We start from the raw sequence: 13,501 nt of genomic DNA on the forward strand, positions 1-13,501 counted from the left end.
CATACTTGCTTTCACCCCACCAACAATTAGGCTTGAAAAAAAGGGTTCTATTAAGCCACAATAGAAGAGTTCTTCAAGCCTAATTTCAGTAGGGGTGAGTGCAGAACTTGTGGGCACATGGATGCCTGAGGCATTGTGCTGGTAACCCAGGAGCTAGAAGAAGAGGTTTGGGATCACTTTTTCCTAAAGGTCCTCTGTGCCAGACTTCATTATTACTTCTCAGAGGCCTTACGAAACATGACAGTCTCGCTGACACATAGAGATGCCCACAGCAGCTAACAGTGCTAGAAAAACAACATACAACCACAAGACCACAGCCATTAAAATATCAAAAACAATATAAAAAAGATACAAAAAGCCGTGATAAATGAACACTAATAAACAGAATAGCCAAACTAAGGATAGGGTGGGATTGCTCTGGCACCCAAGGAAAGCACAGTATCATAACTAGTCAGACTCGAGCATAAAGTTCCTTTATGCCTTACTCATACTATTTGTGTCTAGGCATGAATTACTTTAATGCGGCTTTGAATGTACAGGAATCCAGATTTTAATTCAGTTTGAGGGTACAGTGGTTAGAGTATAGGATTAGGGCCAGGGAAATCCAGGTTCAAATCCTGTCTCTGTGAAGCTCAGTGGGTGACCTTGGGCCAGTCACTAATCTCTCAGTCCAGTCTTCTTCACAGGGTTGTTATGGGGATAAAAAGGAGGAAGGGGTGAAGACCTACATACACTGCCTTAGGTTCCATGGGGGAAAGGCAGGATAAAAATATAGTAAGTAAATAAAGCACCTGCAATAACAAGGCAATGTACAAAAAGAAAAGTTGGTGGAACTCCAACTGCCTTTCAGTCTTCATGCGATGTTGGTAACACCTACAAACTGATTTGTTCCACTTCCAGCTGAAGTTGATTGCTAGGCCTCTACCCAACATGATAAGGCTCCATGTGTCCCTCCTCTCTTGTGCACCAGAAAGGGGGAACTTTGTAGTGACAGACACTGCTTTGGGTGTGTGTGTCTTCATTTATAAATGGGCTATTAGCAACAGAATTAAAACACAAACAAGCCCTTATTGGATTTTCCCAAGAAACAGTAAATGTGGATTAAAGGGGCAGGGAGGGGGAGAGAATATAGACTGGCATTTTGATGCTGATGATGTTGTGCAGACTCTACGGAAAACTTCTGCACATGCTATATTTCATGTCAAACAGCTCTTAAAAAACAGGAATCCAACCAGAGAAAAATGAAGGTTGTCAAACCTTAAGGAGTGCTGATGTCCTAAGTCAGCTGTGGGGAACCTTTGACCCTCCAGATGGTGCTGAATTTCAACTCCCATCAGCCCCATCAAACATGACCAGTGGCCAGGGATGATGCAGTTCAGCAACATTTAGAGGTCCAAAGGTTCCCCACACCTGTCCTAAGTGATTATCTTTGATTTTCAAGGCATGTCTGAAAATACCTTTTTTTTGCTCTTTCACACAGGAACAGACCTTAGAGACTTGGGCTATTTGAGTCAGGTGTGAATATTGTCAATGCTGGACAGAGAACCTAAAAAGATCTTTTTATATATATATTAAAAATCTACTTTCACAAGGACTGTAGATTTGTTGCATATCAAAGCGCGTTCCTCCAGTCAGAGCCGCGGTTGGTGTGTGTGTGGTGAAACAAGGCAGTCAGCCGAGACGAGGAAGCTGTGTATTTGGAAATTCCTCAGAGGGAGGAAAGGGGAGAAGCGAAGCCCCTCCCCTTCACGAGAGGAGGGCGGGTTTTTGTAGGCTTTATGTAGTCCTGTAGAGGGTTGCTACACTCAGCTACCGACCAGAGGGCGCCTTGGCTAGTTCAACCCAAGGAAGGGACAGAAAGAGGTGAGCGCTGTTTTCCCCGTATTTGCCTAGTGTTGGTGTCGGAGGATGTTGGACGTCCCACCCTGCTTGTATATGAATGTAGTCACCGTAGCGTGTACGGCAAGGATTCAGGCAATATTTGAAGCCTAAATACTATTTCCATGGCTGTGATGGAGAAGCGCTGCTTAGGCATCCCCCAGCCACGCGTAGGAGGTGGCAGCTTCCCGCTTCTTTGATGTCGTTCGATCTCCTCCTATACAAGGATTAGTTTTCTTTCGTTAGAATTCACACTACCTCTTGGGGAGATTACGTACGTTACATATAGGGAGCACCAGGTCTGCTTTACTCGGACCTCTGATTTCACCCTGTGTAATTTGGTAGATGATCTAGTATTTCGGCACAAGGGTGGGGGAGAAATATTAGTAGACCAACCCTGACCCAGTCAGTATGGTGACTTCTCTTGTGCCGCCTACCCTCTCGGTGCCAGCATCTGTAATGAGACTGTGCGTTCCCTCTTCGTCCCTGGCACCTGTTCTTTCTACCCCTAGCCACTCCCTTAGACAGCGCGGAGATCTTTGCTGTGGTTTTCGTCTCCTTCACCTTGGAATTTGCCTACCTGCGATGAGAGGATAAACCAAAAGTAGCACTGTAATGGGCTCAATGAGTTGAGTTGTCCTCACAATGTTCCTAGAACGACGAGAGGAATTTTGGCTGCGCGCTTCTCCGCCAGTGCGTTATGTCTGTACTGTCCCTCGTAATCGGAGGAGCCTGGTTACCCTGCAGTGTGAATGGCTGGTCTGATCACTATCCAAACGCGACTACGTTATTTGTCCAGATCTGTGTGTAGCTTATATATGTCATCCAAATCTAAGCGTTTATGAGCGGGAAGGGGGGTAGTGATGCGCGCACGTTTGCACGTAACCTGCAGCGTTCTTGCACACCGAAATCAAACCGTTTCAGTGATAGTTTTACACCTACTACGAATCAGTTCATGACAGATGACCAGAATGACGTGCTACGAAAGAAGCGTCGAGTGGCTAGTTCTGTTAAGAAAAGTGTGTTTTGTTTTGCTGGATGACGAGTGACTGATTTATGCACCTTTCCTGGAAGGTGTTTGGGTGTCTGTCTGAGTCAGGTGGCGGCAGTGGTGTTGTTGGGGCAGGACTTTTGGGCAGAAGCCTAGGGCCTCATTCAGTGGAACGAGCAGGAGGGCTCCCAAGCACTACAACCATATTTGAAAGGGAGTGTGAGGTAAATACGTATTACCATATAAACAGCGGGGGCGGGGGACACACATCCTAAGATCATTAAATCCAGGGTCTTTAACCCCACTACGGGGTAATGGCGATGCCTTGTGAAGCTCAGTCGACCCCTCTGTGAAAAGCTGTGGGTCCTTCCTGTGCCTTGCGAGAGGGGGTGCTATCGAGTCGGTAGCTGAACTTTGCATGGAACGGGAGCCTGCTGGGGCATGCCCTGGCGTGTAGGAGCCGGAGGCAGCGGCAGCGGCAGCGGCGGAGTCAGGCGGTGGCTGTGACTCAGCGTGACAGTCACTCGCTTGAGCTGATGTAAGAGGCCAGGACAAGCCCTCAATGTTCCCGAAACATTTCTGAGTAGCCGTTTGGTGGGGCTTTTTCCTGTAAAAGAGGCTGCGATTTTCGACTAGGGCTTCCTCGCTTGCCACTAACCTTCCTGAGCTGAAGACAGGAAAAGGCACGAAAGCGAACGAGGGGGAGCCCAGCCTGGGTGGAACTTGAAAGACGCACGAGTTCTTTTGACTCTCCGCCCAGTCTGCCGCGATGTTCTGTTCTCTCTCGGTCGGGAACTCCTTGTTCCCAAACCGAGTTTTATTTTTGTGCCTGTTCTGTTTAGAGGATCATCAGCCCGATTACGCTGCTTTTAAAGAGGCGCGCGCAAACTCGACGCCGTCGCGCTGGAGACGGCAGCGGCAGGGAACATCCCCTTGGTGTGGGGAGATTGCTAAATGCTGTTGTATTTTCGTCAGTGGGATCTTCGAGCTCTCGAAGACCCACACCTCGCAGGCTTACGCTTTTGATAACTGTTGCGTTCCCAGCCCCACTCCTCCTTCCAAAAAAGGGAGCCCACGAGATAGCATTGCGGTCTGATCTTTTTGATCCCAAATCCCAACCGTAAAACATTAGTCAATTACTACGGTTCTTCTCTCTCTGAAGAGCAAAGCACCTGAAACACCCCAATCCCAAGGAGAATTGTTTGAGGGGGTGGAAAGGGCGATGAGGCGGGGCCGAAATAAGCTTTCGCCGTGTTTGTTTCCTTGTCTGTAGCAGAAATAGCTCTGTGTGGCAAGCAAGATTTCGCAACCGCCCCCCCACACGGCACGTGACGCAGCTGCTGTGGTGCCAGATGACGTAATCCCCGGGTGAGCGCCGCGAGCGTCTCTCTGCTCCTATTTACGATAAGCAAGTCCCCTCTGTTTGCTTTGCTCTAGTCTGGGACCGAAGGAGCCTCCTCCCTGGAGTGGTTCTATTAGTTGGAGAACTATCGGGTAGAGCAGCTGATTTCCACCGGAGGGAGGAGGAGTGATGAAATGGGCCACCAAGCGGTCATAATGTTTTGCAGCTGCAAGAGACAATCCTCTGAACTGCTGAGAGAGAATTTTAAGCTACTGTTTCAACAGTGGTGACCTAAATTGTGATTGGCTGGCACTTAACTGGCAACAACTAAAACATGTTTGCAGGGTAAATAGAAAATACTACAATACTGTGCAGTATTTAAGGTGGCTGCCTTCTACCCCAACCCTCTGGACGAGCCATAACTTATACATTGTCTGCAGAAGGTTCCATTCTTGGCACCCCCAGGTAGGATTGGGAAAGACTCCTGTCTGGAAATCATCCAGAACTGCTGCCAGCCAGTAGAGACAAATACTGACTTAGGTGGACTAAATCTGGGCCTTCAACAGGTGTGTGGCAGGCAGTAATTTTGTTATGTGCACTTTCTCCCTTGGTTGGAGATGCATTGATCTTGAACAAAGTGCCTTGTCCTTTCAGGCAGCTGTCCAAGGTAGAACCTCTTCAGTGGAAACACAGCAACCCTAACTCTGAGTTCAAACACACAGGGTAAGCACATTATCTGGAAATTCATGTCTAGGGACTGATTGCTGCAAGAAAAGCTTTAAAACTTGCTGCATGAGTTGACTGCAATGCTAGCCTAGGACTGTGTTCATGCATGGACCAGCATGTGTAAGATCTGAGGTGGGCATGCAACTGCAAACTGCTTTTTGAGGCTTTTGTGGGAGTGTATTAGAAGCATGTGGTAACAAATTGCCATGATCTGAGCAAACTACTGAGCTGGGATCTGGCGTGTTTGAGACTTCTGCAGTTACTGTGGTCATGTGATTAGACTTGATTCTTCTCTCTCCTCCTGGGGCTGCAGCAAGAGGGGGGCAAGTGCCCCACCAAACAAGTAGCTTGCCCCCCACCTGGTATATTTTGTCCAGGGCTGGTGCCAGGCATCACTGGGCCCTTGGGCACCAGCCTGCCCCAGGCCCATGGAGCCCACCTGCACCTACCTCTCCCTCTGTAGTAAATGCTGCCCATGCTGTGCATGCATGCCTGCAGTCAACCAAGATGGCAGCAGGGGCATCAGCCCCTTAGGGAGGCCTTGGCCACCATCTTGGTTGATGGCAGGCATGCGCGCAGTGCAGCCAGCATTCACCTCAGTGGGAGAGGTAGGCAGGTGTGCAGGCAGGCATCGCAGGCCTGCAAAGTTGTAGGGATGGTGCTGCCTGGTAGCTCCCTGTCTGCGATCCATGGCAGGGTCAGGAGCCAACGCTGCCGTGGATCACAGAATGGGAGTGCTACCCACCCACCCGAAGGAGGGGCCCTTGGCCAGGGCCACCCTGGCCGCCCACTGATTTTGCCCGCCTTTGCCACTTCTATGTCCCCATCAATATTTTCTTGGGCTGCTACTCTTCCCCCCCCTCACCACACACACACTTGCTTGGAGGGGGGGCACTGGACAATCATTGCCTGATGAAAGAGTGCCCTCCCCCTGGTGTCCTCCAGATGGTTTGCACTACAACTCCCATCAGCCCCAGCCAGCACACTCCAAACTATCTGGAGGGTGTAAGGTCGGCAAACACTAGTCTACACTTTTAAAACGGTGCAGTGTCCTTGGTGCTTCTCTGTTCATGGCAGGCCATTCACAGGAAACTGCCCTCATCAGGAAGAAAATGCAGTTCAGAACTAGAATGGGGCCAAAATCTGTAGGGTGAGCAGCTGTGGGAACTGAAGGTGCCTGGCAGGCACTGCTCCAGTGGCTTGAAGTGGCAACTTAACTAGATATCAAGTTGGGGCCTGTCCTCGGCAGCAATGCTACCTGCCAGGACTTGTTCGGGTATGCTTAAAACTCTCAATGATGTCATTCCGCATAGCTGTTTATAAAGAGAGCATGAAGGCTGCTGCTATTTTTAACCTCTTTGCCTCTTCCCAAGCCTGAACACTGGGGGAAAAGGCAGCATGGCCAACATAGTGACCTATGCAGATGGTGGTGGTCTGGAAATGTACTGTCTAGACAAAATGGAGGGGTAGGCATACAGTCCAATTAAGCATCTTGGTGATCCAAACCTTCTGAACACAACCATGCGTATACACAATAAACATTAAATATTACCTTACACAACATGCTTAAATTGCTCTACAGTGTAACAGTATGCATTGACAAGATGAAACACTGGATTATTTGGCTGCATTCTCTCCTGTGCTAATGACTTTCAGCACTGGACAAAATGTACAATAATGGTGTAAGAGAGTCTTCGCTTGATAGAGACTATATCTCCTATGCTGGCCTTGAGATCACCATTGTCTGTAATGTGGATGGATGAAAAGGGTCAGGGCAAAGGTCCAAACACTAATTTTAAGTAATTTGATGGCATCAGATGTGCTGAAGCAGTGCAGCCAAACTCAACTGTGCAGATTTACACAGTTCAACAACTCTTGTCTATTACAGAAAATGACTGTTACCAATTGTAATATACATTGTACCTAGATTATCAACATAGTAACTGCACAACAGGTGGCAGTTGATGTTAGGACATGAGCAGTGCAATCTTCTATGCATATATACTTGGGAGCACATCTCATTGCATTCAGTGCAGCTCACTTGCTGGTACAGGGGTCCCCAATCTCTTTGGGCCCCCAGCATATTTGGAACTCTAAGAACTGCTCTGGGCACCACAAAATGCCCATTTCACAGAAGAAAAACTGGTCACACATAGAGGAAGAAGGAAGACTAGGCCAGAAAGGAAGAGTACAGACAGGTAGCACATAATTGCAGGGATGGTGTCAGGAAGGCCAAAGATGAGAATGAGCTGAGGTTAGTGAGAGATGCCAAAAGCAACAAAAAAGCTTTCTTCAGGTACATCCATAGTTGAACACAGAGAAAAGAAATGGTGGTACACCTACTCAGTGAGGATGGCATAATGATAACAGATGACAAAGAAAAGGCAGAAGTGCTCAATTCCTACTTTGGCTCAGTCTTCTCCCAAAAAAGGGTCTGTGACCCTCCTGGAAAAAGTGAAGTTGAAGGGGCAGGATTGGAGCTTGAGGTTGATAGACAAATGGTAAAGGAATACCTAATCACTTTGAATAAGTTCAAACCTGCAGGGCCCAATGAACTGCATCCTAGAGTACAGTAGTGCCCTGCTTTTTGGCATTCCGCTAATATGGCGGTGCCAGTGGGGCAATCAGCTGTAGTGTGGGGAGCTCCAGTTATCAGCTGTAGCGAGGGAAGCTCACGTACTATAGCTGATCACTGTCAGCTGTCAGCTGGAGCACAGTGGCTGGAGCTCCCCACACTACAGCTGATCGTACACTACAGCTGATTAGCTGGAGCGTGGGAAGCTGATTGCTGTCAGGTGGAGCGTGGCAGCTGGAGCTCTCCACGCTATAGCTGATAACTGTCAGCTGGAGCGCGGTGGCTGGAATACAGTAGGGCCCCACTTTCTGGCAGTTTTTGCTTTTCGGCGGTGGCCTGGAACGTAACCTGCCGTATGAGTGGGGCCCTACTATATTGAAGGAACTGGCTGAAGAACTCTTGGAACCAGTGTCTATTATCTTTGCAAAATTGTGAAGGATGGGTGATGTGCTGGATGACTGGAGGAGGACTAATATTGTCTCTATCTTCAAAAAGGAGGAAACTGGGAACTACAGACCAGTCAGCCTGACATCAACCCCTGGGAAAATTCTGGAGCAGATTATAAAGCAGTCAATCTGTAAGCACCTTGAAAACAATGCAATGATTACTAGATGCCAACATAGATTTATCAAGAACAAATCCTGCCAGACTAATCTTATTTCATTTTTTGGTTGGGTAACGTTCCTGGTAGACTGGGGGAATGCTGTGGATGTAATATATCTTGATTTCAGCAAAGGCTTTGACAAAGTGCCCCATGATATTCTGATTAGCAAGCTACTTGAATGTGGGCTGGATGGAACAACTATTGGGTGGATCCACAGCTGGCTACAGAATCGTACACAGAGTGCTTATCAATGGTTCCTTCTCAAAGTGAGGGGAGGTAATAAGCCAGGTACCCCAGGGCTTGGTTCTAAGCCCAGTGCTCCTCAACATTTTTATTAATGACTTAGATGAGGAGGTGCATGGAATGCTTATCAGATTTGCAGATGTACAAAATTGGGAGGGATAGCTAATACATTGGAAGACAGAAACAAAATTCAAAGGGATCTTGATTGGCTGGAGCATTGGGCTGAAGACAACAGAATGAAATTTAACAGGGATAAGTGCAAAGTTCTACACCTAGGGGGAAAAAACCAAATGCAGTTATAAGTTGGGGGATACCTGGCTCAGCAATACTACATGCGTGAAGGATCTTGGGATTGTTGTTGATCACAAGCTGAATATGAGCCAACAGTGTGATGTGGCTGCAAAAAAGGCAAATGCTATTTTAGGCTGCATTAACAGAAGTATATTTTCCAAATCGTGAGGTATTGGTTCCCCTCTATTCAGCACTAGGTAGGCCTCATCTTGAGTACTGCATCAAGTTCTGGACACCACACTTGAAGAAGGATGCAGACAAACTGGGAACGGGTTCAGAGGAGGGCAATGAGGATGATCAAAGGACTGGAAACAAAGAGCGAGAATAGGAGAGACTGGAAGAACTGGGCTTCTTTAGTCTTGAGAAGAGAAGACAAATGAAAGATATGATAGCACTCTTCCAAGTACTTGAAAGGTTGTCACACAGAGGAAGGCCAGGATCTCTTCTCAATCATTCCAGAGTGCAGGACACAGAATAATGGGCTCAAGTTGCAAGAAGTCAGATTTCAATTGAATGTCAGGAAAAACCTCCTAACAGAGTGGTATGAGGGTGGAACCAATTACCTAGGGAGGTGGTGGACTCTCCAACACTGGAGGCATTCAAGAGGCAGCTGGACAGCCACCTGTTGGGTATGTTTTAATTTGGATTCCTGCATTGAGCAGGGGGTTGGACTTGATGACCTTATAGGCCCCTTCCAACTCTACAATTCTATGATTCTAATCAAGAGGTGTGGTTGGTTGTGTCCTGGAACAGGGTCTATCTCTAGTAGAATCAAGCTATGGCATTTCCTCCCCTGGAAGCTTGTCTACCTTCCATGCTGTAGCCCTTTCATTGTGCTATTAACACTGTGCTATTTTGCCAGGCTTTTGAGCGGGTAAAATTAGTGTTGTCGTAGCCATCTCCTCCTTTTTTTAGTTATTGGTTTATTTTACTAGCTGAAACAATTGAACTGACTTACAAGTTTTATTGTTAGCAATCTGTAACTGCTTTAGGTGGCCCATAACTTCTCTTAAAATGTGTTATTTATCTTCTTCCCAGCAGGAAATATGCCTCTGTCTCAGGGTAATATCCTCCGGCCTTCCTGCAGCAGGAAGCTTTGTAGAAACCTCTTTGGACCAGTCAATCACGAGGAGCTCCAAAAGGACTTCCAGTCCTTGATGAGGGCACAGCTGGAGGAGGCTCAGCAAAAATGGAACTTTGACTTTGAAGCAGAAACCCCACTTGAAGGGAACTACAAATGGGAAAAGGTCTCCCATCTAAATATGCTGCCTTCTCAAGATCTCCTGAGCCACACAAAGCAGAACAGCTGTGCTGATGAAAAGAGCTTGAGCTCCCCAGTGCTTCTCAAGATGCACACAAAGACAGAGAGACCAACGCAGGAGGGCTTTGAGGCTTGCAAGACTAGCTCCCCAAGGTGTTCCAAACGAAAGCAGACAAGTATAAAAGGTAAGGGTGTGCCAGCTTCATTTGCCCTCTGTGTTTACATTTGCAGGGACCAGGATGTCACTGATGGGTGTAACTGGTGCTCAACATGGATTTCACTTCTGTGAAGTTCCATTTGTTTCAAATGGATCATTTGAATTTTGAAATTGAGCTCAAAATTGCCATTTGATGTTGGGAATTTTGATTGCTTTGTCATCTGTTTAAGAGGATGTTTTCTGATTGTTTTTTAAAAATATTGTTGTATTTTTAAACCAACCTTCAACCTGAAGGTTCCCAGGGCAGTATAGAATATTTAAAATGCAATACAACATGTAGCCATAAAAATTAAAATCATATAGTCCTATTTTTAAAAAAATATCAAACTTCAGCAGCAACTAATCCAGCAATATGCAACTGACAGTTATAGCAATGGTCTCTATTTTTGTAAAAAAAAAATTCACCAGAGGGAATTCCACAGCTGGGATGCCATGACGAAGAGTGCCCCCCCTGTGAACCCCCATTGTACATGAGATTACCAGCAGGGCCTCCCCTTCAGATCTTAAAGCATGGGCTGGCAAGACACTCCTTCACTTTCTTGAGTCCTGAGCTGTATAGGACTTTATACACTAAAGGCAGTACCTTACTTCCCCACTGAGGAACATGTAACTTTTGAGTAAACATGCAAATAATTGCAGTGTTATAGTTTCACTAAAGGCAGGGCTGGGGACTCCAGCGCCTTGACTGGTGGTTGCCTTGTGAGCAGACTACTATTAGGCATTATGAATATCTCCTAAGTATATATGACTTACTCCTGGTGGCAAGTTCAGTTTCTTCTTATGTTCTCTTCCAGACTTCTACAGCTCAAAGCGGAGAACTATCCCCTACAAGTCAAACCCGTGATAACTATGCTGCAAGCAAAATGCATCCACGCTGTCTCTGGGCTAAAGGAGCTGACCTGTCTTCACCGCTATTAGCTGGAATGGCCGACCTGGATACAACACCCAGTGAAGCCGTCAGAAGGACTGTTTGAAGGAGCAGCCAATCAGACCCATGACTTTTGCTCTGAGCCTCTTAGATATTACATAAAAACTGTGTAGTGGAGTAGTGTAACACTTCAGAAGGATGTAGAATTATTTCCCCTATTTATGATGGCACTGGAGCTTTATGTGCAATGGAATATATTGTAAAGCCTTAAAATAGACTTAAGTTGCTGCGGGAGAGAAATACCTGAAAGTGTTACCTGTGAGCGGGAGTCAATGTGATAGATACAGGGAAGATCAGTGCAAGTACTATTTGTGGCTGAAACCTTTCATACACCTGCCTCAGGTAAAAGCTTGTTTCTGGTATGAGTCACTTTGCAGGTGCAAGGCCTGAAGTACCAATGTGACTAAAGGGATTATATTTTCTGAGGTCTGTGATCTTATTGTGTTTTCTTGTTCTGCTGGGTTGAAATGAGCATGGTGAGGGGAAGAAAAAGGACTGAATCTAGTGTAGAAAGCAAATCCATTTATTTTGTAAAGGTGAAGATATTGCTGTGGCATCGCAAATCAATACCTGCATTGTTGCAGGAAGGATGGGGATTCCATTATTGGACAGTACTGGATAGTGTGTGATCCCTGTAGCGTTGACATAGTCCCTTCCTTGGGCAGGCTAAACTTCATTCAACTCACCACCCAAAACTGTTCAAGAATACTGTTGACCAAATCACATAAATAACAGTAGCCTTTTGGGAAAATGTAGCCCATGAGAACAATAAGGCTGAGTTCAGAAATACTATCCTCTACTAGTTTTAACCATGCAGCATATTACAGGCCTGTTGCATAGTTTTGCCAGCATAACCACTCATCCTTTCTCATATAGACTTTCCATTGCCTCTGCAGCATGACGCAGTTGTGACATCTCTGTCTAGTATGGAGCACTTGTGGAAGGATAAAATAAAGGATTTAACTCATATTTGCTTTCTGTAACCTACCTACCTACATTTTTGCCAGCTTTCTTTTACAGATAGTGCCTTTTTAAATTGGAAAGTAAATCACTTAAAATTCATCTACTTAGTGTGAGACAATACAACTTGCAGCTTTTCCACTCTGAATTTGGGGCTGACACTTGAGTTACTATTGGTATCTTATTGTGAAAAGCCCTAACTGCTAATATTAGGTACAGTGTTGAACAATGGAATCTGAAATGCAGGTTTTAGAAATTCAAAACCCACTTCTATAATGGCTATGTGCAAGCCAAATCTGTAACTTTGGCTTTATTGTTCTATCGCTTTGCAATGGGTTTTTTACCTTCATCCTCTTGGAATAGCATAGGAGGGGCAGTATTTTACTGCTGAAATGTTGAACCCTGATTTATTTGTGGTGGTGTGATTTTTAGGGAGCTGCTTCATTACTGAGGTTGGAGCTAAATTTTTAGTTAACAAAGGTTGCATTCCATTTAACTGCATCAGCCTTGCAGGTCGGAAAAATCCCTACAGCCATGGGAAAGGGTTAATGATGGAACATTATTGACATGTACACTTTTACCTTTGACAAGCAACACAGGTGCATGTTCGTGCTTTGTGTGGCTTCTTCAGCTTTTGGCCTCCAAGTAAAAATGGGGCAGGGGAAGATATCAAGTACCTGGCCTAATGGGTTGACTGTTCTGCAGGTCTGGGATGGAGAGAAGGAAGAAAGGTAGCAGCATAAATTGGAGCACTATCAGCCATATTATATTAGAATAGTTAGAAACAGCTGAGAACTTGCTCAGAAACCACAGAAGAGCTCTAAACACAGTTGCTTTAACCATGAAGGATAAATTTGCATTGCTTCCTCAAAGGTAGTTTTGCAGTTACAATTAGGCTGCAATACTAACCCCACTTACCTAGGAATAAGCTCTGTTGAATTAAATAGGACTGACTTTTGGGTAGACATGGCTAGGACAGCAGCCTTAGATTTGTAAGTCCATGGTTTTCGCAATGCATGTTGGTCCACACCACACATACAAGTGCATGGTAGAATTCCCATCCTGTCAGAAGCACAGTTTCAAGCACTTCAGCCTATGGATTGCTGACTTTTTATAGGGGTGCTATGGACAGGCCTGGCCGCTTTGGACCACTACACATCTACGTTCAGGGTAATGCTAGGACTCTCAGCACTAATACATTTGTTTGTGAATATGTGATGCTGCTGAACTGACTAAGCCTAGAGCTTAAAATAAAAACCACCTCATAATGGAGCAACACTTTGTCTGATTTAATTTCATTCAGTCTTCATATGGGATTGAGCAAAACTTGAATGTTATGGGCAGTGAGGGCCCTTGCTTGTGGGATGGATTTTAAAAATGGAGACAGATAGGATGGTTCTATTCCTACAAGTTGTATAAAGCACAGTGGGACAAAGCCATGTGCAGAGAGCTGTCATATCCACAACATCAAGAAATTGTGCAGAG

General features: G+C 45.8%; 1 protein-coding gene across 6 annotated transcripts; it reads left to right on the forward strand.

Annotated features, from left to right (window-relative positions):
* The first annotated feature begins 1,790 nt into the window (after positions 1-1,790).
* CDKN1A (cyclin dependent kinase inhibitor 1A) lies at positions 1,791-13,288 on the forward strand. Of its 6 annotated transcripts, none has more exons than XM_061632449.1 (4): positions 1,791-1,863; positions 4,866-4,934; positions 9,689-10,096; positions 10,923-13,288. In XM_061632449.1, the coding sequence occupies exons 3-4, from the start codon at positions 9,697-9,699 to the stop codon at positions 10,970-10,972; spliced, it is 450 nt and encodes a 149-aa protein (XP_061488433.1). In that variant the 5' UTR covers positions 1,791-1,863; positions 4,866-4,934; positions 9,689-9,696; the 3' UTR covers positions 10,973-13,288. The 6 variants fall into 6 exon arrangements, with proteins under 6 accessions (XP_061488433.1, XP_061488434.1, XP_061488435.1 ...); XM_061632450.1 differs by having other exon boundaries at positions 9,692-10,096; XM_061632448.1 differs by lacking the exon at positions 4,866-4,934 and adding an exon at positions 8,008-8,089 and having other exon boundaries at positions 1,827-1,863.
* The last annotated feature ends 213 nt before the right edge of the window (positions 13,289-13,501 follow it).

This window comes from Rhineura floridana, chromosome 6 (genome assembly GCF_030035675.1).
Source record: "Rhineura floridana isolate rRhiFlo1 chromosome 6, rRhiFlo1.hap2, whole genome shotgun sequence".
Lineage (NCBI taxonomy): Eukaryota > Metazoa > Chordata > Lepidosauria > Squamata > Rhineuridae > Rhineura > Rhineura floridana.